The following is a 23657-nucleotide window of genomic DNA, read 5'->3' as shown; positions in this document are numbered from 1 at the left end:
AGATCGAGGATGTCTTAGCCCTGGGAATCTGTGTGGAGAAAACCAGGCTGCTGCCAGTGACCACGCTGGGAGAGTGCAAAGTGTTGGTGCGCCGGGTGGACCTCCTGCAGCCGTGCCTCGAGAGAGCCTTCAGTCAAAGCTACAGCGCCCTCTGTGGGCCTGGCTGTCTGCAGCACCTGAACTCATTGAGGTAGCTAGAGGGCCATCCACTACCGAGACTCTGCCTCATTATTAACGCAGTCCATAACATCCCGTAGAAGAATATCAAATACAATATAGAAAAAATCAAGATCAAGATGATCTCAAGATCCAAGCACTTGGGAATTGAGACAACAGAAGACTGCATTCTTACTTATTGTAAGTCGCTTTGGATAAAAGCGTCTGCCAAATGTAAATGTAAACGTACATTCTGATGTGGTGTTCTGAGAAACAACAGCTTTACCAAAACCCCAGGTTGGGGCCGTAACTGGTTTCCCTGCTGGTTTTGAGCACCTGTAGCCCCACACGCAGCGGGGGCGGCGGGTGTGTGTTGGCTGGGTCCCCCATAAGCGTCCATGTCCCCCCAGGTCAACGTGGTGCGGACTGCAGGTCACTGCCGCCTTCATCCAGAGGGTGTTGTTGGAGGCGGCCAAAGGCGGCGCCATCCTGAAGGAGCTAGCGCTCAAACACTGCAACCTCCTCCAGCGGGTAAGGCCACTGCTACATCGTTAGCCTCAGTCATATTTTAAGGTTCATCTTGTATTTAGCGCCAAAATACCCAAATCAAATAGATGACCCAGGAGCACTGGTTCCTTGAGGCACGACTGGGTGTGCCATGACATCTGTGGGATTTGATACACGAATTGACATAGGTCGCCAACAAAACTGGTACTATTTGATGATTAGTTTTATTATTGATTCATTGTTCCACGTATTGCCAGTTATTGGTCCGTCTCAATGCATCATCTTCTGTGAAACGTCATATTTGTGAGTCATATTTTAAGGTTCATCTTGTGTTGATCCGAAAAGATGAATTAGGCAGATAATTATTATGGACTGTAAGAAGCAATATGATTGGCTTAGGATAAGCCAATGAGGCACAGTGAATCAGCAGCGTTAGGAGAACAGAGTTAGGTTGGCCAAAATAGGACTCGAAGAAATGTGTGGTCTGTGTGGTGTTGGCAGCGAGCTGATTGGTTGGTTTCTCCGGTGACAGTTGATGCAGGAGTCACCTGACCTCTGGAACGCGGCAGTCCTGCAGAAGCTCATTAGCATCCTGAACTCGTACAACGAGGAGTCGTCCAGCCGTACCCTGAGGTAAGCAGACATCAGACGCCGCTCACCACATTGATAGCAGACGAGTCTGGGCAAACTGTGTTTCACTTTCTTTCACTTACTTTCTGTTTGTTTCGACCAATTTTGGTGCTGGAGGCGGGGATCTGGAAGCGTGGGATTGGTGAACACAAACTAGGCCAGCAGGAGTAACGTTTATTTTTGGGAAGACAAGCTAAACCCTCCTACCAGACACAGACGTTCTTAGAAAAAGGGTCTGTAAAGGTTTCAAATGAATAATGTGTAGATTGGCCACTGTATGAATACACTTATGGATATAGCCTTCTGAAAGCTCAAGAACATGAGTTTCTCTACTGTAGAATATCTCCTGCACGAAACAGGCAACGAGCTGAAAGGCAGTTCTGCTGTGACCCAGAAGCAGGGCTGGGTCTGAGATCAGCACACCTGTACCGTGATCGGATCCTGTCTGTTGCTCCAGGTACGGACGGCTCTGCGCTGTGTGCCTGTCCGAGCTGGAGGACCCGTGCCTCCTGCCCTGTGAGCACCTCATCTGCCTGCCCTGCATCCAGGAGTGCATCAGGAACGACCGACGCTTCTGCCCCACGTGCAGGAAGGACTTGCCCCCACAACCCCAGCTCACCGTCTCAGACGACGTCAAGTATGTTTTGAATCATGTTATAAAAGCATACCGTATTGGTTTGTTCAACTGTATCAACTTTTATTTTCTTTAAGGTTTAAGTTGCTAATAGACTTTACTTGTCATTTTCGTAATCCCGACTACAGAGTGTATGGAATCCTGTGTAGCCGATGGTAGAATAGAATATTAACAGCATCGGGGTTGTGACTATTGTACGTTTTCTAATGTTTATCATATGGGAAGATTACGGATGAGGTTTAGGGCCATTTCTTATTCTAAGAATTCTGACTTTAAAGTCGGAAATCTGACTTTAATCTCAGTCAGAATTCTATAATCAGAATCTCAGAATTCATAATTCTGACTTTAAAGTCATAATTCTAGCTTTAAAATCATAATTCTGACTTTAAAGTCATAATTCTAGCTTTAAAATCATAATTCTGACTTTAAGTCATAATTCTGACTTTAAGTCATAATTCTGAGAGTAAAGTCAGAACTCAGACCCGGCCCTGATCCTCTTCCCTACCTCCGTCTCTGCTCCGCCCGCGCTCCGTCCTGCCGCCCCTCTGAAGGACCGCCCTGCAGAGACAGGCGGAGGTGCGCTCCTCCTGCACCTCCTTCTTCCTGGAGGTGGTGTCCCGCTTCTGCCTGTCTGAGGACCAGAGTCCCTCTGAGGAGGTGGTGGAGCTGCTGTTCTCCCTGCTCATCTCCACCCACGGTGCGCACACACACACCCCCCCACCCCCCCTCGGTGCCTTAGTGACATCACAAGTGGGAGTGTCCGTCCAATCCGTCCAATCTATATCTAGGTGGACACTCCCACTTGTGATGTCACTAAAACACAGGAAGAGGCAGATTTTCAAACGGCTTGTAACGGCTAATCACACTCGCTCCCGGTGAGTAGTAATAAGGGCCCTTTAAAAGGAGATTAAGTTAGTGAAGATTCAAAAAATGTCAAGTTATCCTTGTTTTTACTCTTTAAGAAATAGAGAAAGGTGGTATGGATCCTCACAGAACGAGAGAGCATGTTGTTGAGTGCTGACCTTCAGGACATTACATCATTATCATCAGTGTTATTGGCATGACGTCATTCACCGTGAACGCGTCGTAGTGAACATCATGTGTCGGGTGGTCTGCAGGAGACGTGTACAAGACCCGGCAGCTGTCCCCCTTCCTGGAGTGTGTGGACAACAGCCCGGTGGTCCGCTCGGTTCTGCCCAAGCTCCTGCTGCAGTACAGGTGATATCAGGGTGCTCCTCCCCTAGGGCGGACTCATATCAGGGTGCTCCTCTAGGGCGGACTCATATCAGGGTGCTCCTCCCCTAGGGCGGACTCATATCAGGGTGCTCCTCTAGGGCGGACTCATATCAGGGTGCTCCTCCCCTAGGGCGGACTCATATCAGGGTGCTCCTCCCCTAGGGCGGACTCATATCAGGGTGCTCCTCCTCTAGGGCGGACTCATATCAGGGTGCTCCTCCTCTAGGGCGGACTCATATCAGGGTGCTCCTCCCCTAGGGCGGACTCATATCAGGGTGCTCCTCCCCTAGGGCGGACTCATATCAGGGTGCTCCTCCCCTAGGGCGGACTCATATCAGGGTGCTCCTCCCCTAGGGCGGACTCATATCAGGGTGCTCCTCCCCTAGGGCGGACTCATATCAGGGTGCTCCTCCCCTAGGGCGGACTCATATCAGGGTGCTCCTCCCCTAGGGCGGACTCATATCAGGGTGCTCCTCCCCTAGGGCGGACTCACATCAGGGTGCTCCTCCCCTAGGGCGGACTCATATCAGGGTGCTCCTCTAGGGCGGACTCATATCAGGGTGCTCCTCCCCTAGGGCGGACTCATATCAGGGTGCTCCTCCCCTAGGGCGGACTCATATCAGGGTGCTCCTCCCCTAGGGCGGACTCATATCAGGGTGCTCCTCCCCTAGGGCGGACTCATATCAGGGTGCTCCTCCCCTAGGGCGGACTCATATCAGGGTGCTCCTCCCCTAGGGCGGACTCATATCAGGGTGCTCCTCCCCTAGGGCGGACTCATATCAGGGTGCTCCTCCCCTAGGGCGGACTCATATCAGGGTGCTCCTCCCCTAGGGCGGACTCATATCAGGGATTAGGGGTTAGGGATTAGGGGTTAGGGATTAGGGGTTAGGGATTAGTGGTTAGGGATTATATTTAACCTCTATCTGTTCAGGTTTGTCTTACTGATGTTGAGCATCTCTTTTGCAAGACAGACCTGATAAACAAACTGTATTCATTTTCATTTGCATAATGTGCAATATTACTATTAGTAGTATTAAGATTATTATTATCATTATTCATTATTCATTAATCACTATTCACTATTCACAATTTAGTATTAATTAACCATTAATTTATTATTGATTGTTCATTATTCATTATCCATTCTTTAGTATTAATGAATCGTTAATCATTATGAACTGTTCCTAATATACGTATTATCATCATTATCACGGATGGCCGGTAATTAACCACTAACGAGCTGGATGACTGGCTCAGCTTTAAGCAGGTGAAGGGCCACATCCAGAAGTACCTGAGGAGCCTGGAGGACAACATAGTGCCAGGAGGAGACCGCACGGGCCTCTACCTGCTCTTCGTCAACTGCTTCCAGGTCACTAATAACCCCCCCTCCACATTCTGTTGACCATGGACCGACCAGTCCTCCCAGTCCTCCCAGTCCTCCCAGTCCTCCCAGTCCCCCCAGTCCTCCCAGTCCTCCCAGTCCTCCCAGTCCTCCCAGTCCTCCAGTCCTCCCAGTCCTCCCAGTCCTCCCAGTCCTCCCTCTCCTCCCAGTCCTCCCAGTCCTCCCAGTCCTCCCAGTCCTCCAGTCCTCCCAGTCCTCCCAGTCCTCCCAGTCCCCCCAGTCCTCCCAGTCCTCCCAGTCCTCCCACTCCTCCCAGTCCTCCCAGTCCTCCCAGTCCTCCCAGTCCTCCAGTCCTCCCAGTCCTCCCAGTCCTCCCAGTCCTCCCAGTCCTCCCAGTCCTCCCACTCCTCCCAGTCCTCCCAGTCCTCCCAGTCCTCCCAGTCCTCCCAGTCCTCCCAGTCCTCCTGTCCTCCCAGTCCCCCCAGTCCTCCCAGTCCTCCCAGTCCTCCCAGTCCTCCCAGTCCCCCCTCTCCTCCCAGTCCACCCACCACCATTCACCTCCACTGAGGCCTCTCTTCATCCACATCCTGTTTCCTTCATACCGCCTGATTTGATGCTTTGTTTGTGTATGCATACATATATGTCTATATGTATATATATAAGTATGCATGGATGTATACTCTGCCTACCTTTATATTGAACTTGTTTGGTATTAATTCTATGATAAGTGTCTCTGTTCACCTGAACGCTCTTATAATGGTCTGGTCGGTTCCTTTGTGCTGATCCAGGGTAGAAGTCAACTCTTTCGGACACGGGCATATTTCGGCCCTCTTGTAAAACGCCCCCGGGGCAGTTAGGATCATTTCCAGGGCAATTAATCCAGCGTTGGGAAGCACCTTGATTTGTAGATGTTGCGTGACTAATGTTCACCGGGTCGAGGACCAAAGGACACCAGTAAACCACAGCAGTGACCTCTGTATCGAACCGCTCGTCGTACCGAAGCGTTAACCCTGACCGGCCCGGCCCCCCCAGGACGCCCTGCTCTGCTCGCGGGCCGGGGCGCCCCAGGACCCCGAGGGCCGCCGCAGGAGGTGGGAGGAGGACCGGCGGTTCCTGAGCCGGCTGGCCCGGGGGCAGACCCCCGACCGGGGGGAGGACCCCGCCGAGTTCCTGCTCAACGCGGCCCGGCTCCGGCTGAGCCTGGGCGTCGCCGCGCACATGCTGGTCAACGCCGCAGGTGGGCTCATGGAGGCACCACGCTGCCCCCTCCTGTCCCAGTACAGGATGTGTGTGTGTGTGTGTGTGTGTGTGTGTGTGTGTGTGTGTGTGTGTGTGTGTGTGTGTGTGTGTGTGTGTGTGTGTGTGTGTGTGTGTGTGTGTGTGTGTGTGTGTATAGGTGTGTGTGTGTGTGTGTGTGTGTGTGTGTGTGTGTGTGTGTGTGTGTGTGTGTGTGTGTGTGTGTGTGTGTGTGTGTGTGTGTGTGTGTGTGTGTATGTGTGGGTATAGGTGTGTGTGTGTGTGTGTGTTTGTGTGTAGGTATAGGTGTGTCTGTGTGTGTGTGTGTGTGTGCAGGTTCACCTGCCTTCAGTTTATTCCAGCGTCCCCATTCTGTATGAACGTCCCCACATGTGTTCTGCCGTTCTGTCCTCAGACACCTCTGAGGAGCAGTTTGAGTACGAGCAGTACCTGCAGCAGGTGCGGGCGGTGGTGGAGTACCGCGCCAACGACTGGTACCGGGTCTACCTGCTCCGAGCCCTGCACCGGCAGGCTGGTCGGGAGCACATCCTGGGCCGCATGCGCGACCCCGCCTGGGCCTGGCTGTTCCCTCCGGAGGTGCTGAAGATCCAGGTGAACCCCCCCCCCCCCACACACACACACACACACACACACCTCTCTTCTATACACTGCGTGCCTAATAGCGCCGGGGAACGCTACCCTGATTGAATAAAAGAGCGTTCCACTCCCTTCATTTGAACCCTAAACCCACCTCTTTAAGACTGCCTTCACCACATAGCCTCCTTCCGTCTCCTTCCTCCTTTTTACTAGTATAGGTTCTTATTAAATGATTTTATTTTGTATTGTAATGCGCAAGAATGTATTTCACCCACTTATGTGTATTGTATTGTATATTGTGTATTGGTATATGCTACACGCAGACTTCCTAAAATGGCACAATTTGCTTGGTTCGCTATCTCGGGACATTGGGCAATAATCTGAGATTGAGATCTCAATCTCGGAATAATGTTCACGTCATGGGGAGCGCGCGTGACGGTCCTCTCGTCACGCTAATATAAACAAATAATTCCCGGCCTAAAGTGTTATCTTGTTTATTTTTGGAGCGTTCACGTGAAGTATATACAGAGATGATATGCTACACCTCAGGCTCCCATCACCGACACACATGTTGATGGGGTGACCCCATTTGTCTCGTTGTGAACCGTGTGTCCTCCACCGTTCGGCCCACAGAAGGCGATCCCCCCAGAGGCGGACCCCTTCCTGTGCGTCAGTCCCCCGTACCGAGCCCTGAGGGACGCCGTGGGCCAGGCGCTGGTGGAGGCCAGGACCAAGGCCCTGCAGGGCGAGCTGCAGGTCAGACCCGGGACCAGGGACGAGCTGATCGGTGGAGGGCTCTTCAATTTGATTTGTGTAGCCCTTAATCACCATTACAGTCTCAAAGGGCTTCACTGGCCAAATACTTATAACAGGCCTTTTATTTTTGGTTTTACAGATTAAAATAGGAAGTGCATTGTTAACTGCAATGTAATGATAATTGCAGTCACATGACATGTTAATGCAATGTTAATTGCATTGTATTATTAATTGCATTGTAATTAATATAAATTAATTGTATTGTAGTGAACATGAAGAAGGAGAACTATTTATAGGATATTGGGTCTTCCTTTGACAGCTTTTTCGTTACGTAATTAAAAAGCTAAATAATGAATAATGAACTACTGAACATATCGAGCACATAGTAAAATGATTTGCGTTCTCGCGTCGTCTTTTCTCTTTAACGGTCGCTCCGCCAGTTCACAGCCCGTCCTCTCTGCCCTCCTCACAGAAGCAGAGCGGGCCCCAAGGCAGCGTCCTGCTGGCGCTTGCCCTGTTCCGCCAGGTCACCTGCCGCTGTGTATCACCTGAGGACAGGCTCCGCCCCTCAGAGCAGGTCAGCACCGTTCCACATCTCACAATGTATGTACGTTTCCGCCAATCACATCGGTTCTAAAGCGTCTTCGCCCCCCCCCCCCCACCCGATCTACAGGAGAGGAGAGCCCTGGAGGAGGTCCTTAAGGACCCCATGCCCGAGCCGGTCAAGGCATTCTGCACGGCCCTCTTGTCCAATCAGATCGGGGGCCCGGATTCCTCCCTCTCCCTCACCCAGGGGCTTCGGCCGGGGAGGCGGGCCCTGCTGGAGCTGCTGGTCCACCTGGACGCCGTGCTCCTCAGTGGGGCCCCTCTGCTGGCGCCGCTGCACCTCATGGCCTTCAGACCCCCCAGCGCTGCGGTAAGGACCCTGCGTCCCTCAAACCGCCGCTAACAGGCTGCTGCCCTCAGGGCTGCTGTCTGTCTCCCTGGGCAGCCGGTGTCGTAACTACTATAGAGCTCGCTTAGAAACACGACCTCCCTCATGGCTTCATACTCACTGAGGAGCTTGCTTAGAAACACGACCTCCCTCATCGCTTCATACTCACTGAAGAGCTCGCTTTGCCCTCACCTTTCAGCCGTTCTACCTGCCGACCATGCCTGAAGATCACACATATGAAATTCATCAACTGCTTAGCAAAGGGCAAAGGATGCAAAAGTATCGTAAGTACAGAACCGTCGTTTTGATCCTAGGGCTGGTCACAGTGGTTCACCTGGCCTGGGTTTTTACTCTGTGTCTGTTATTTACATGCAGGTTGTCCCAATGGACATATTATCTTTGTGGGCGAGGTAAGATATGACCTAATATTTCATTAATCGAGGTCAGTCGATTTGTTGGTTTGGGTTATTTTTCATTCGCTTGTCTTTCTGAAATCGTCCAACAGTGTGGAAAGCCGGTGGAAGTGTCAAACTGCCCAGACTGTCGCGTACAAGTAGGAGGGCAAAAGCACGCGCCAGTCGTCGGCTTTCAACGCTTGGACAGGTGACACACAAACACAACACACCTACAACTTATTTATCGTCTTATTGGTGTTGAAGCTCTTTTACTGAAGCCGTGTGCCGTGTTTGTGTGCCCAAAGCTCCGCGGATCAGACCCGGACCGGCCACGTCCTGGGAGGGGCCTGTCAGCGGTCCGAGGCCCCCGAGCGCCAGATGACCCCCGCCCAGTCCTGCGTTCTGCGCCTGCTGACGCACCTCGCGATGCTGCAGGGGGCCTGCAAGAACCGCACGGTGGGAAGGGCCCCGAGCCTGGGGAAGGGGCCCGGGCCGGCCTGGGGAAGGGCCCCGGGCCGGCCTGGGGAAGGGCCCCGAGCCTGGGGAAGGGCCCCGGGCCGGCCTGGGGAAGGGGCCCGGGCCGGCCTGGGGAAGGGCCCCGGGCCGGCCTGGGGAAGGGCCCCGGGCCGGCCTGGGGAAGGGCCCCGAGCCTGGGGAAGGGCCCCGGGCCGGCCTGGGGAAGGACCCCGGGCCGGCCTGGGGAAGGGGCCCGGGCCGGCCTGGGGAAGGGCCCCGGGCCGGCCTGGGGAAGGGCCCCGAGCCTGGGGAAGGACCCCGGGCCGGCCTGGGGAAGGGCCCCGGGCCGGCCTGGGGAAGGATCCCGGGCTGGCCTGGGGAAGGACCCCGGGCCGGCCTGGGGAAGGACCCCGAGCCGGCCTGGGGAAGGGCCCCGAGCCGGCCTGGGGAAGGGGCCCGGGCCTGGGGAAGGGCCCGGGCCGGCCTGGGGAAAGCGTCTCTTTAATTAACACCAACATCAACCTTGTTTGTTGTCATGACCCGTCGGCTTGTATCTGTTCAAATTAGCTGAATAAGCGTTTTTACAAATTAGCATTTTCTTTAGTTTGTCTTTTTACCTGCATACATGCATTACTGTATTCATGTTTAAAAGACATCTTTTCCTTTTTATAGTTACCCTTTGCTTTACATCTAATGTTAGTATTTTTTCAGATGTTACCTAATCGTTCATATTTCCTTTAAGCACTTTGTAAGGCGGGTTTTGAAGGGTCCTCATAAATAACGCTTTAAATCGATTGTAATTGTGTCAGGTTGTCATTGGCATGGTCCACCCCACCCCGCGTGACGTGGTGGTCTTCCTGTGGGACCACCTGGAGCGGGACCTGGGCACGCTGGGACGCGCTCTGGACCTGAACGCCGACGACGCCGCCCTGACGGCCCATCTGATCCTCGCCGAGTGCAGCGCGGCGACACAAGGTGAGCTGGGGACGGGAACCAGCAGGGCGGGATACTGGTTCTGTTTGACCCACGGGTAAAACGTTGTGCGCGGACCAGAACAGAACAAAGCTGATGCAAATCAACCTCATATGTTTCCAGTAAGAGTAAGACTCCCCCCCCACCCCTCTTAAGCACTTATCGTATGTTGTACATCCTGGCACCTAAAAATAATACTTAGCACTGTGTAGAATCTTATCCTAGCTAGCTTTGTTGCGTACGGGGAATGGGTTAACCTAGTGATTGTAAGTGCTTGGCACTTGCTCCTTATCGTACCGACAGCGATATATTGTTGTTTCTCTTTCTTATGACAAATGCTCTTATTGTAAGTCGTTTTTGATAACGTCTTGCTAAATGCCCTTAATGTAAATGTGTACATGGACGTTTCGTGCTTAAACCCGATGATAAGTGTTAGGGTTAGAACTCACATGAATCAATGTTTTCCCCCACCTCCAGTAACGATGTAGCATCCCTGATCAACAGCTCCCTGACATAATCATAACCATGGATCAATAACGTGTGTCTGTGTGGTATCGTCCTGCCCATAATCATAACCATGGATCAATAACGTGTGTCTGTGTGGTATCGTCCTGCCCATAATCATAACCATGGATCAATAACGTGTGTCTGTGTGGTGTCGTCCTGCCCAGGCTGGCGGGGGGACAGACCCGACCTGACCAGCAGGAAGGGGCGGGCAGAGTTTGAGATCCGCGTCTGTGTCTCTGCCATCGACCCGGTGCTCCAGGTGCGTCTCCTCCTACTGTGTGCATACGGTCACCAACACACTCACAGCTGGCCGGCTTTGCATGGCAACGGGCACAGCCAGTACAGGATCAGCTTCTGTAACAACCGCCATGTTGCAGGATGGCGGCATGTGGCTCAGGGGGGAGAGCGGGTCGGCTGGTAACCGGAAGGTTGCTGGTTCGATCCCCGGCTCCTCCCAGCTGTCGAGGTGTCCCTGAGCGAGGCACCTCACCCTGACTGCTCCTGACCAGCTGGCTGTCGCCCTGCGAGGCCGACTCCGCCGTCGGGGTGTGAATGTGTGCATGAACGGATGAATGTGAGGCAGTGTTGTAAAGCTCTTTGAGTGACCTCTGGTTAGAAAAGCACTGAATAAATGCAGTCCGTCGAACATCAACCCTACCACCAGGGGGTGCTGTTCCTCTGGTTTGACTTCAGCTTTAATCTGACGTTCTGCCGCCTGTCCCCGTAGAACCTGAAGGGGAAGCTGGACGAGGCGCGGCAGAGGGTCACCGCCGACGACAGCCTGGTGGGGAGCCCCCTGATGAGGCTGCTGTACGCCGACCCCGGCCCCCTGCTGGCGCTGCCCTCCGACGGCCCCACCCAGCGCTCGGCCTTCTGGAGCCTTCCGGAGAGCGTGACGGTGGAGCGGTTCTCCCAGCTGGTGGGGGAGAGCGCGGGGCGGAGCTCCCTGGGCCTCCTGCTGCTCTTCCTGGAGAAGGTAGCCCTGGTGTTTGATACAACCTTTATGATATTTATATGTTTTATACAACCTGCATGTATAATGTTACATATTTATACAACATGGCAAAGATACAACATTCAAACCTCTCGGCGAACACACCAAATGGTAATGAGCGATAAGCTTTGTGAGCTTCGTCAGCCCAGTGTACTGACAGCGATATTTCGTTTCTCTTTCTTCTGGCAAAAATGTACTCATACTTATTGTCTGCTAAATGCCCTAAATGTAAATGTGTCTGTTGTGTCTCAGATTTCCTGTGTCAGACAGTTGCAACACCTCCCGGAGCTTGCAGCTCTGCAGTCGGACCTCCTCAGAATCTTTCCCCTTGCGTCGCCGGACTACGAATCCCAAAGCATCGCTGAGATGTTACACCGGTTTCCGCAAGGTAACGTCAGTTGACCTCAACGACACCGTAACTGAGGCCGAGTGCCCTCGTACATGCGACACCTATGAATTACAAACAAATGATGTATGGTTAATGGATTGCATTTATACAAAGCTTTTCTAACCAGAGGTCACTCAAAGCGCTTTACAATACTGCCCAACATTCATCCATTCATGCACACATTCACACACCGACGGCGGAGTCGGCCAAGCAGGGCGACAGCCAGCTGGTCAGGAGCAGTCAGGGTGAGGCGTCTCGACACTCTGCTAGGAGGAGCCGGGGATCGAACCAGCACCCTTCCGGTCAGGGCCAGCGCTCGGCATAGGCGACCTAGGCATGGCCTAGGGCGGCAAATGTGTTGGGGGCGCCCTCTGGTGGCGCACTCACGTAATTAATAAAAATATACTAAAAAAGCAAAATGAAACCAAACATGTCCCGAGGTGGAACATGTTCCCGCGCTCGGAAGCCCTGTCCAGGGCGCAATTTAATGTCGAGTCGCCTAGGCAACCGAAACGGTCGGCGCCGGCCCTGCTTCCGGTCACCTAGCCGACCCGCTCTGCCTCCTGAGCCACATGCCGCCCACAAACACACATTATGACGCTTTGTTTTGTCGCCGGCAGGACACCAGCACAGCGTGGTCTCGCAGCGTGTGCAGAGGTTCGTGGACGTGTGGAACTGTCTTCGCCTGGAGATGGCCCGTGACGGTGAGCACTCACCAGCCACACAGCTTTAAAACCACACATTTGGGATTAAGGTTGCGACGGTAAAGCTTCATTCACCGCTACGTGTGTCCGCTGAGCAGCTGAGCTGGGTCTGGACGTGAAGCTGTGTGAGAAACCGATCACCACGGACAGCTCCGGGGCCTTCCTGGTCCCCGACCGTAGAGGACCGGGGTCCTGCCTTCGGAACCTGGTGGACTTCCTGTCCAAGACCCACAACAGCCTGGTGACGGGGGCCCGGAAGGTCAACAACCAGGAGCACAGGTGTGTACGACGGCCACCCCCCAAGGCTCTGTCAGCCCGGCTTACCTGGAGGTTCAGACCACAGAACACACTCTACCTGAACCACAGACGAAGCCCCTCTGTGATTGGCTAATGCCACCACTGCAAACAAACATTCACGGCATTAGAAAAAAATAATGCCATTCACGGCGATAGTTTACTCTCTATTGTCAGACGATAAATTGACGTAGGATTAATCTGTTGTCTCGTTGTTTTGAATCCTTCAAAACAACCGATAAATGAAGTCTTGATTCGATGATGCCTCATAATGCTGGCAATCTGTTGACATATTGATTTATACATTATTTGAACACAGACAAAGTACAACCAAACATCTTTTTAAGAATCACATAGCTGCCATCTTGCTAGGCTCTGTGTAACGGAGAGTTGTAGATCATTCTAAACCGTTTTTCTCATTGAAGACCCGAACAGGATCGATTGACACCAGTTTAAAGCCCTTTTATGATAAATAAGACAGAGACAGAGATATAATCCACGATAATGTTCTTCTTTTCCGTCTTTCCAGTGAGTACAGTGTGCAGCTGGAGGAGGTCTCAGACACTCAGCTGGCCCTGTGTCACCCAGAGAGGCAGCTGCTCCCCCTGGTGCTCTCCCACTGCCACTACACCCTGAAGGAAGGCCAGGAGACAGAGCACAGCTACGACCTCCGAGGGATCCAAACCCAGCTGGCCCGCCGCTTCCTGGCCGGGAAGCCCCTCATCCAAGCGGTGAGGATGCCGCCGCCGAGCCGCCCAATAAAGGCTGGTTCTAAGTGACGCCGGGCCTTCTACATTTACATTGACATCAAGGGCATTCAGCAGACGCTTTTATCCAAAGCAAGTACATTTGTCAGAAGAAAGAGAAACAATTCACCGCTGTGGGTACAGTGAGGATGTTCATAGAACCAAGTGCCAAGCACTAACCATCACTAGGTTAACCCATTCCCCGTACACAACAGAGACAACTAGGATGAGATGCCTCACAATGCTAAGCACTTTGTTTTAAGTGCCAGGGCGTGCAACATACAATAATTGGTTGCATTAAGGTGCCAGGACGTACAACGTACACTAAGTGCGTCAGAGGGGTGTGGGGGAGACTATGCAGCGACTGAACATATCTATTGTGGTCCTAACCAGGACACTGAGCGGTTCCTGATCCGCCACCAGCAGGACTTCTCAGTTGTGCTGTCGGAAGTGAGGATGAAGGTCCATCAGGTGAGTCCCACGGGGCGTTGTGATGACTGAGCGGTGTTGTCTGGGAGCAGAACTGCCCCTGTCCATGACCAAGAGAGTTAACTACCTGGTAATGGTGCAGGGTGATCAAGCAATCAATCAAGGTAGTCTCCCACCATTGATATACTTTGCTTTCCAATAACTTCCTCGAGTGGTTTATTCCACTTATACCACTGTTACCAACGAAGGTAGGAATAGTTCCATTCATCTTAAAACATTTTTTTATCAACTTTAATCAGGTGGAAAAAAAATATGCGCTTTGATTGTATTGTTTGTATGTCGTCATGGAACTTCTGGTTCATAGTTGTATTAGTTAGTAGTAGAAGTAGTATTGTTGTTAAAGACGAATTAGTTGTGCCTTGATTTAGAACTATCAAAGGGCCAAGGTGTGCCGTTATGAAACGAGGATGCAGCGCTTTACCTCCAAGGTTCAGATACTTGATTGATTGATTGAAAACTTTATTGAACAACAATTAAGGCAAGGCAACTTTATTTATGTAGCACTTTTCATACACAAGGCAGACTCAAAGTGCTTCACAGATAAACATTGTCATACAATAAAATAAAATAATAGATAAGTAAAAGAAATGAACAGAAGTGTTCAAAAGGATTAAAAAACACAATAAAGCCCAAAGGCTGGTTTCCCTTGTGGTCCTTTAAATGGAAAGGGAGAAATAATACATGGAGGCTTAATACAGGCTAAACATGGAGAACCAACATGCAGCACATGGACTACAACGTTCCCAGACAGACAAGCAGACACACTGACAGAACAATATTCCTAAAACAGACAGTACAATATTCCTACTTAACAATGCTGCAGTTGCAAGGTGTCTGAGTCCTGGCTGGAAGGTTCGGGGTTCGATCCCCCTGCACACGCTCCTTAAAGCTCTCTAAAGTCCCTCTGAGTGAGAGCTCCGCTACGGGAGCTGCTGCTGAGGGGCGTCTCCGTCATGGTGTTGTGGTGTTGTGGCTCCAGACTCCCCTGAAGGGCTCGGTGTGCGAGGCGGTCCGCAGCGGGCTGCGCTCCTACTCGGACGTGTGTGACGCCGTGTACCTGCTGGAGATCGGCCTACGCCTGCTGGGCAAGACGGGCGGGGAGCCCGGGGGACCTCTGATGACCTACCTCACCGAGGCCCTGAAGATCGGCCCGCAGATCTCCAGCAGCGTGGCCAAGGTAGGGAGACCTCATCCTCACCACCTTCATCTTCATCATCACGATGAATGATGATTTTGTTTCATCATCTGATTCATCCTCGCCATATTTTTCGCATTTCTTTTTTTCATACCCCAGCTCCCAGTAATCCCAAATCAAATTGATATCCGTGAAGGAATGTGACGTAGACATGAAAGGGTTTCCGCTGTCCTAAGCTCTGGGAAACGGGAAGCTTCCTTAATCCTTTTGGATCCGTTGAACTTCTTAATTCTGTCTCATCGCAGGCGCTGGGAGAGATTCGCCTGGAGCACGGCGTGTTCACCTGGCAGCTCCTGACCTGCTGGAAGTCCGAACTCAGGCTGAAGAAGAAGCAGGTGGGTCGGGGTCGGAGGTGTGGCCATGATGTGACCTGCAGAGCCCCTCCCTGGGAGATGAGCTCCAGATGGCAAGAGGCAGAGAGGACAGTCGGAGTAGAAGAAGACAGGACAGTAGATGAAGAAGTAGATGAGATGGGCAAGTAGAAGAAGAAGAAGAAGATGGGACAGTAGATGAAGAAGTAGATGAGACAGAACAGTAGATGAAGAAATAGATGAGACAGGACAGTAGATGAAGAAATATATGAGATGGGAAAGTAGAAGAAGAAGAAGAAGAAGAAGAAGAAGAAGACGGGACAGTAGAAGGTGTCCACTGGAAGATGCATTTAAGAAGCTCTCCCCGTCTATTCTTCCTCACATTCTTGGACTGCGTGCTGACCCTTGGACAGACGTTCCAGAGTGTGGGTTAGCAGTTAGGCTTCTGCTGAGGCTAGCCTAGCGCTGGTGGTTAGGAGCACAGGAGGTTATTCACTGCTGCTTGGTAGAGTGTTGGCAGCGATTCATACCCAAATCTCACTGCATTTATCATTCATTAATTAGAGCATTGCTTATATACTTTACTTAAATCATAATTTAGTCATTTAGTGCTTCTTTAAAACACATTTAACAAAGATGAGTTAATTAACTAAAATAACTCTTTTTTGTAGGCAGAGTTATTTTAAGAAGAGTTATTTTAAGTTATTGTAAGAAGACAACCCGACGAGGCTCCGTGGAGAGACCCTCTCTGGGCTGATACCTTTTAGTCACTCTTCATGGTGCGGTTGACCCCAGCCTGAGGCCCGGCCCCCTGGGGGGGGGGGGGGGGGGGGCAGCAGCCTGGCCGGTAAATCTGGGTAAAGTGTGGCGCCCGGGCCCCCACACACAGCAGGGGGACCCCAGCGTCTGACCCCCTGTGCGGAAGAGAAATAGCTGGAATTCACCACAGCCACAATATGAGCTTTGATGGGCTTTCATCTTTTTTGGGGGGGGGTTATTTGATAGGGTCCATGCATATTTATGAACATCCAGGTCTGCATTGATAACTCAAGGTTATCAATGAACCTTGAGTCATCAAGGTTCTCCCTGGAGGCCTGTGAAGCCCCCTGGCTCTGGGATGAAGTTACACTCGGCTGAGCTCTTCCTGTATGAAGCTCCTCTGTGGTCTCCTGTCCTGTAGGAGCCGTTCCCCGCTCTGCGCTCAGAGTTCTGCCAGAAGCTGACGGCGGAGGAGCGGAGGGGGCTGACCGTGTTCCTCACCTCGGCCGATACGGGGGGGTTCACCCGGGAGCTGCACGAGGTCCTCCTGCTGAAGACCAGCGGCTTGGCGCCGGACCAGGAGTACAGCCCCCACTGGGAGTAAGACCCTCCACGTCCAACCCACCGCCTGCCCCTAAAGCCCTGTGGGATTCACCTCAATGATTTATGCTTTTCACCTAGGTTGCGTGCAATCGTGTGTGTGTGTGTGTGTGTGTGTGTGTGTGTGTGTGTGTGTGTGTGTGTGTGTGTGTGTGTGTGTGTGTGTGTGTGTGTGTGTGTGTGTGTGTGTGTGTGTGTGTATGTTTGTGTGTGTGTGTGTGTGTGTGCCTGTGTGTGTGTGTGTGTGTGTGTGTGTGTGTGTGTGTGTGCGTGTGTGTGTGTGTGTGTGCCTGTGTGTGTGTGTGTGTGTGTGCCTGTGTGTGTGTGTGTGTGTGTGCTCGTGTGCGTGCGTGCGTGTGACTGTGTGAATGATTAGTTGAAGCAACACACAATCAGTAGATGTTTTTGACCAGAAGTCCTTGTTTTCATAATCCTCGTTGAATTGCTTTTATCGAAAGAAAGGAAACCGAAACAAGACAGAAATTAAATCAGAATGAAATACATTTTGTTGTGAAGACGACACTAGTTGTTTGCATACATTGCATTTATGATTGCACTTATTCATTTATAAGACACATAATAAGAATAATAGGGAATATGGGAAACAGGCAGAAGGTGAGCCCCACAAGGCCTCCTCGTGTCGCGCTGTTTCCCTCTGGAGCGGACTGGACTCGTCCTCCTGGTTGTGTTGAAGCTGGGAGCTAGCCGCTAAGAAGTGTGCCGTTTGTCAGCCTAAAGGATTACCGCTGCGCTCTCAAGGAATGCAGTGAAGGGCCCTCGCAGTCTCAGAGGAGTGTGTAGGTCGTGTCCAGCACAGCCCTCTAGGGAGCTGAACTCCTTTCGCTTCCTAGGGCCAGAACATGACCCCCCCCCCTTCAAGGCCCCCATCCATCAAGGGAGCTGGCAGCTGGCCCAGTGAGGAGGGGGGCATGTGGGAAGACACCAGTGAGGCTAACTGTTGCATCTCCCCCCCCGCCTTCTGTCTCCAGCATCAGGTCCACTCTAGAGAGCCATCTGGAGCTGAAGAACCTGCCCGCGCTGCAGGGGCTGGACGCGCTACCGGGCGACATCAACCTGGCCAAGGGGGCGGAGGTGTGGAGGCTGGCGGTGGCGTTTAAGAGAGGATAGCGTCGCGGCTACGGAACATTCCACGGTCCATTCCGTTTTGAAGTCCACACATTGCTTGATGCCTTGATGATGTTGGACATGATTTATTTTTTAACTCAGGAACTCTGGGCCAATCTTGTGCTTAATGTAGCCTAGCCCTCGGGACCAAAGCCTGTTAGAGCTGCTTGTTTACCTTAACGGTTAATGTTGGGATGTTTTTATTTGATTAGCAGTAATTCCTAAAATTCTAAAAGTCTTACTTTTTTTTATAATGAGTCTTACTTTTGAAATCTGTTTCTGCCTTTTGCACATCTTTTCACAAATGTATTTGTATGAATATAGAAACCTGTGATGGCATCTGTTAATAAATCAATAAACCCATAGATGGTAAAATCACTTGCACTACTCTGATTATTACCCCTTTTTGTTCAACCAACCATTAACAAACCAAGCCACGCCCCGTGCGACGGGGCTTCTTTAAAGGCAGCTTCTCCCGCCTATCACGTCCTCCACAACATACACAGCGCGTTTCTTCGGCCAATCACGGCTGCCGAGGGGCGGAGTCTCCGTCCCGTTGCGCCGTTGCGTTATGACGACGTTACCACAGAGGTTATAAATCCGTGTGGAGACCACACGACTTCCATCACGCAGAGAGGAGGACGTTCGTGTTTATATCTGACTCCGTGTTTGTCGAGCGATGCTGTGGACGGCTCTCCATCTGCGTGAGTACCGCCTCGTGTTGGGACGTCTCCGGTTGATGAAAGGCTTAACTGTTGAGTGTCGGGATGAGGTTGAGGGGATGAGGATGGTTTTACCGGAGACAGCTGCTCGTTTCACTAAGCAGTGTTGTGAAGGATGAGGGGTGAACGCGTGACGTGTGACTTCAGGTGACAACATGAAGGTAACATTGTGACGTCGGGTTCTTCCGGTTTGCATCAATCAAGTGGGAGTGATGCTTCGTGAAATCAATTTGATAAACCCGGTTGGGATGTCAGGATCTGGTTGGATGGTTTCCCAGAACAACAGTCTGGTGAGATCCCATCTCTCCCACTGGCCTTGTTGTTGGGAAACAGCATACCAGTAACACCTCAGGACCAGTTTATACTTCTATCAGAAGACCGCTTATGTCTCGTTTCAGTGATTTATGTCTCACATAAATGATATTTGTCTCATATAAATGATATTTGTCTCATATATGATGACTACCCAGACACAGACGTGCAGGATTACGCGTCTTGCTCGGGATATTTATGTTGTAATGTAAAGACGTCTGACGTTCCTTCTGTCATCGTTATATCTCGTTGTATCTGGTGTGATATCTGTGATATACGGTGTTTAAAAGCCCTTAATGCGTAGTTGTTTAACGTAAACGTGACCATGCTACGGCGACGCCTCCCACAGAGAGTTTGTTGTTGGTCGCCAGGGAAACCAACGGGCAAAGTGACTGTTTACCCTGCGTGTGTGTGCAATCATGTGTGTGTGTGTGTGTGTGTGTGTCGCTTTCTGCACCGCTCTGTTTTCTTATTTTATTTATTTCTATCTGTGTTTCTGTTTGTGTGTGTGTGTGTGTGTCTCGCTCTGTGTTTTGATTGTATTGCTCTCGCTCTCCCTCCCTCCCTCCCTCTCCCCCCTCCCTCCCTCTCCCTCTCCCTCTCCCCCTCCCTAACCCAGGCTCTTGAGAGATGATGCATCGGAGCAGCCGCAGCCCCCCGTCCGCCTCCAGCCTTGCTACAGGAGACCCCCTGGACCTCAGCCTCTCCGGCTCCCAGCTCTCCGTGTCCAGACGGCCCGGCAGTGCCGTCGCTGCGGGGAAGGCCTTCACCCGCTCCGTCTCCGTGGCCGCGGACAGCGAGGGGAAACGCAACACGCTGGTGAGCCCCGCTTCACCGGGGGGGTGGGCAGAGGGGTCAGGACAGCACTCAACAACATTCTCTCTCGTTCTGTGAAGATCCATACCACCTTTCTCTATTTCTTAAAGAGTAAAAACAAAGATAACTTGACATTTTTTGAATCTTCACTAACTTAATCTCCTTTTAAAGGGCCCTTATTACTACTCACCGGGAGCGAGTGTGATTAGCCGTTATAAGCCGTTTGTAAATCTGCCTCTTCCTGTGCCTTAGTGACATCACAAGTGGGAGTGTCCACCTAGATATAGATAAGACGGATTGGACGGACACGCCCACTTGTGATGTCACTAAGGCACCGAGGTGCCTTAGTGACATCACACGTGGGAGTGTCCACCTAGATACTGTATATTTTGGATGGATAAGCAACATTTGCCACAGTCCACAGAGAGAGGGAGGAGAACGGGGTTTTAGTCGTCCGGTCCAGGTGCCGATTGTCAGCTCCAGATGGGCGTTGTGCTCGGGCGGCTGAATACTCTGTCATTCGCTGGATGGATGAATAAGGTGGCTTTTTACTCGTCCTCAAAGGCAGAACGTACGTTTGACAGCAGTCGCAGTGCAATAGTGTGAAATATAATGTGTACAATATAGAAAAAAGTTAGCAGCCAGAAAGCTCAATGTATCTAAGTGTGTGGACTTAATATATAACTATGAAGGTATTATTGTAGCAAAAGTCTTTAGCACCTGTAACTGCAGAATTTGAATGCGTACACTAAAGTCACAGTAAATTTGAAGTCGTATATATTTATTTTGCATGTGTACTCTAAAGTCACAAATGTGTAACAGTACATTTGTAGTCGTAAAAAAAATATAAATATTTTTTATACCATTGTAAACACAAAATAGGGTCTACGAGTACGCTAATCTGTGTTACAGGTGCACAAATCCTTTTGCTACAATTATTGCAGCGCAGTTGGTGCAAAACACATTCGCACACCCGTGTTTCATAATCTGAGAACATGCCCAAAAGGTGTGCATTCGTAAACCCAAATTTGAACAAATGCATCAGAAGTTGCACATCTGTGAACGCTATGTTAATTCAACATTTTAATGAGCGAGCACAAAACCATTTTACAACTGCTCGAATCTGCTCCTGCAAGTCTCAGCTGTGGGGTTTTTTGCAGGTTGTTTTGCAACACCCCTAGGTGGTAAATGTGTAGCAAAAGTATTCGTATCCGTAGATGACAGAGCGTCCGTGAGCGGGACAAAATAGTCCCGCCCATAATTTCCTAATCCAATGAAAATCGCCGGCAGGGATGCAATTCTCAAATTACAGTGACGGCTGGTGGTGATTTTGGGTGGGTGGGCTAAAGAATGCATTACATTTATCAATACTTCACAGGGGTCCAGACGCCATGAGGTCACCTTTATATCTCTGTTCATAACTTTCATATAATGTGAATGATTTTTAAACAAGATTAAGGTGTAGAGAAAGGCATTTCTTTATTTGAAGCACAATTATAAATAAAAAGAAAAATAAGGTGCTTCACTGAGCTGAAATTGAACATTTCGAACTAAACCATTAAGCAAAATAAAACTTTTTTTGTGCTTAAAGTATTACACAATTAAAATGTCGACTGGTCTCCCTTTGCGCAAAATGCGGCTGTAGACGATCACACACTCTTTGGTAGAGACGTCTGTGTCGCCGTCAATCATGAAGGACATGTAGGGGTCCTTTTACATTATGTCATTTTACATTAGGCCTATGTAAAATGAAATGACTTAGTTCAAGGGAATTCTCCCCAAAGTATTGCATTAACATTTCTGAATTTATGTTATGGCGACCATTAAAATACATTCAAGGACATTTGCGGCATGTTAATGAAATACTTTGGGGGGAATTCACTTGAACTGAGTCATTTCATTTAACATAATGTAGGATACCCATCTCCGTTCAGTAGGACGCCCTCTTCACTTCTCCAGAAATAAACGTATCCCGTGCTGAGTATGCTGCGATCTTTATAGCTCCATGGCTGGCACGGGGTGGGTCCCAGTGTAATTTGAGAAATGCATCCCTGCCGGCGATTTTCATTGGATTAGGAAATTATGGGCGGGACTATTTTGTCCCGCTCACGGACTCTCTGTCATCTACGGATACGAATACTTTTGCTACACATTTACCACCTAGGGGTGTTGCAAAACAACCTGCAAAAAAACCCACAGCTGAGACTTGCAGGAGCAGATTCGAGCAGTTGTAAAATGGTTTTGTGCTCGCTCATTAAAATGCTGAATTAACATAGCGTTCACAGATGTGCAACTTCTGATGCATTTGTTCAAATTTGGGTTTACGAATGCACACCTTTTGGGCATGTTCTCAGATTATGAAACACGGGTGTGCGAATGTGTTTTGCACCAACTGCGCTGCAATAATTGTAGCAAAAGGATTTGTGCACCTGTAACACAGATTAGCGTACTCGTAGACCCTATTTTGTGTTTACAATGGTATAAAAAATATTTATATTTTTTTTACGACTACAAATGTACTGTTACACATTTGTGACTTTAGAGTACACATGCAAAATAAATATATACGACTTCAAATTTACTGTGACTTTAGTGTACGCATTCAAATTCTGCAGTTACAGGTGCTAAAGACTTTTGCTACAATAATACCTTCATATATAACATGCCTCTAAGTTAGGTGAGGTACTGGAGTATGCACTTTGGTTCCACTACAGTAAAGCCTAATGGAACTGCTGTTCTTTGAGTGGAAGGACAAACATGCTGTGCGTGTGTGTGCGCGTGTGTATGAATGTGTGTGTGTACTCAGAGGAATGCTATCATGCTAGGTGCTCATGAATGTGTGTGTGATGCTAACATGCTAGGTGCTCATGAGTGTGTGTGATGCTACATGCTAGGTGCTCATGAATGTGTGTGTGATGCTAACATGCTAGGTGCTCATGAATGTGTGTGTGATGCTAACATGCTAGGTGCTCATGAATGTGTGCGTGATGCTAACATGCTAGGTGCTGATGAATGTGTGTGTGATGCTAACATGCTAGGTGCTCATGAATGTGTGCGTGCTCCTCAGAGTGATGCTAGCCTTGGAGGCCCGCGCTCCATCAAGAACCTGCGGCGGTCCAACAGCACAACGCAGGTCAACCAGCAGGCCAACATCAGCTTAAGGTACACACACACACACACACACACACACGGTTGTGCACGGTTGCACACCGCCCATCAGAGTATCCGATGGCTCAACTCCTCCCCCCGCCAACGCTGTCAGACGTTGCGTGTTGAAGCAGACGGCGTCCGCACGGTTCCAAAGCTTCCATCACAGCTGAACACACGGAACACATTTGTTCCTGATCTCGTCCGAGTCTTCCAAACGTCTCAGTCGGCCAACGGTTGGGCCGGTGTGTGACGTCTCAGTCGGCCAACGGTTGGGCCGGTGTGTGACGTCTCAGTCGGCCAACGGTTGGGCCGGTGTGTGACGTCTCAGTCGGCCAACGGTTGGGCCGGTGTGTGACGTCTCAGTCGGCCAACGGTTGGGCCGGTGTGTGACGTCTCAGTCGGCCAACGGTTGGGCCGGTGTGTTAGGGCCTTAGGGACGTCCATTTCATCGTGTCTTCTTTCAGTGTGATGACTCTATTTTATATTTAAACTCTGCACAGTAATGGAGGCCGGGTCTGCTGTGAACACAGAGACAAAACGAGACAATCGACAGTCTGTGGTCATGGCAGCACTCAACCTGTCCAGTGGTGTGTGTGTGTGTGTGTTTTCGGGAGTGTGTGGGTGTGTATGTGTGTGTGTGTGTGTCTATTTGTTCGAGTATGTGTGTGTCTTTATGGAAGTGTCTGTGTTTCTG

General features: G+C 50.6%; 1 protein-coding gene across 1 annotated transcript in view; it reads left to right on the top strand.

The window, feature by feature from the left end:
• Positions 1–18341, top strand: part of LOC132447050 (E3 ubiquitin-protein ligase rnf213-beta-like) — a 37125-nt gene extending 18784 nt beyond the window's left edge. Inside the window, exons 38-65 of the mRNA XM_060037694.1 lie at positions 3–190; positions 567–687; positions 1196–1296; positions 1751–1930; positions 2479–2624; positions 3046–3145; positions 4421–4532; positions 5538–5742; positions 6157–6353; positions 6972–7094; positions 7567–7671; positions 7768–8010; positions 8228–8312; positions 8404–8438; positions 8534–8631; positions 8729–8879; positions 9689–9854; positions 10523–10617; positions 11086–11334; positions 11605–11740; positions 12361–12444; positions 12543–12723; positions 13268–13469; positions 13878–13955; positions 14953–15150; positions 15414–15503; positions 16660–16838; positions 17828–18341. Of these exons, the coding sequence (XP_059893677.1) occupies positions 3–190; positions 567–687; positions 1196–1296; positions 1751–1930; positions 2479–2624; positions 3046–3145; positions 4421–4532; positions 5538–5742; positions 6157–6353; positions 6972–7094; positions 7567–7671; positions 7768–8010; positions 8228–8312; positions 8404–8438; positions 8534–8631; positions 8729–8879; positions 9689–9854; positions 10523–10617; positions 11086–11334; positions 11605–11740; positions 12361–12444; positions 12543–12723; positions 13268–13469; positions 13878–13955; positions 14953–15150; positions 15414–15503; positions 16660–16838; positions 17828–17966 (3987 nt within the window). The 3' untranslated portion in view covers positions 17967–18341. The remainder of the gene's footprint in view (positions 1–2; positions 191–566; positions 688–1195; positions 1297–1750; positions 1931–2478; positions 2625–3045; positions 3146–4420; positions 4533–5537; positions 5743–6156; positions 6354–6971; positions 7095–7566; positions 7672–7767; positions 8011–8227; positions 8313–8403; positions 8439–8533; positions 8632–8728; positions 8880–9688; positions 9855–10522; positions 10618–11085; positions 11335–11604; positions 11741–12360; positions 12445–12542; positions 12724–13267; positions 13470–13877; positions 13956–14952; positions 15151–15413; positions 15504–16659; positions 16839–17827) is intronic.
• The last annotated feature ends 5316 nt before the right edge of the window (positions 18342–23657 follow it).

The sequence above is a fragment of the Gadus macrocephalus genome, chromosome 18 (assembly GCF_031168955.1).
Source record: "Gadus macrocephalus chromosome 18, ASM3116895v1".
Lineage (NCBI taxonomy): Eukaryota > Metazoa > Chordata > Actinopteri > Gadiformes > Gadidae > Gadus > Gadus macrocephalus.
This window is presented reverse-complemented; position numbering and strand designations above follow the sequence as displayed.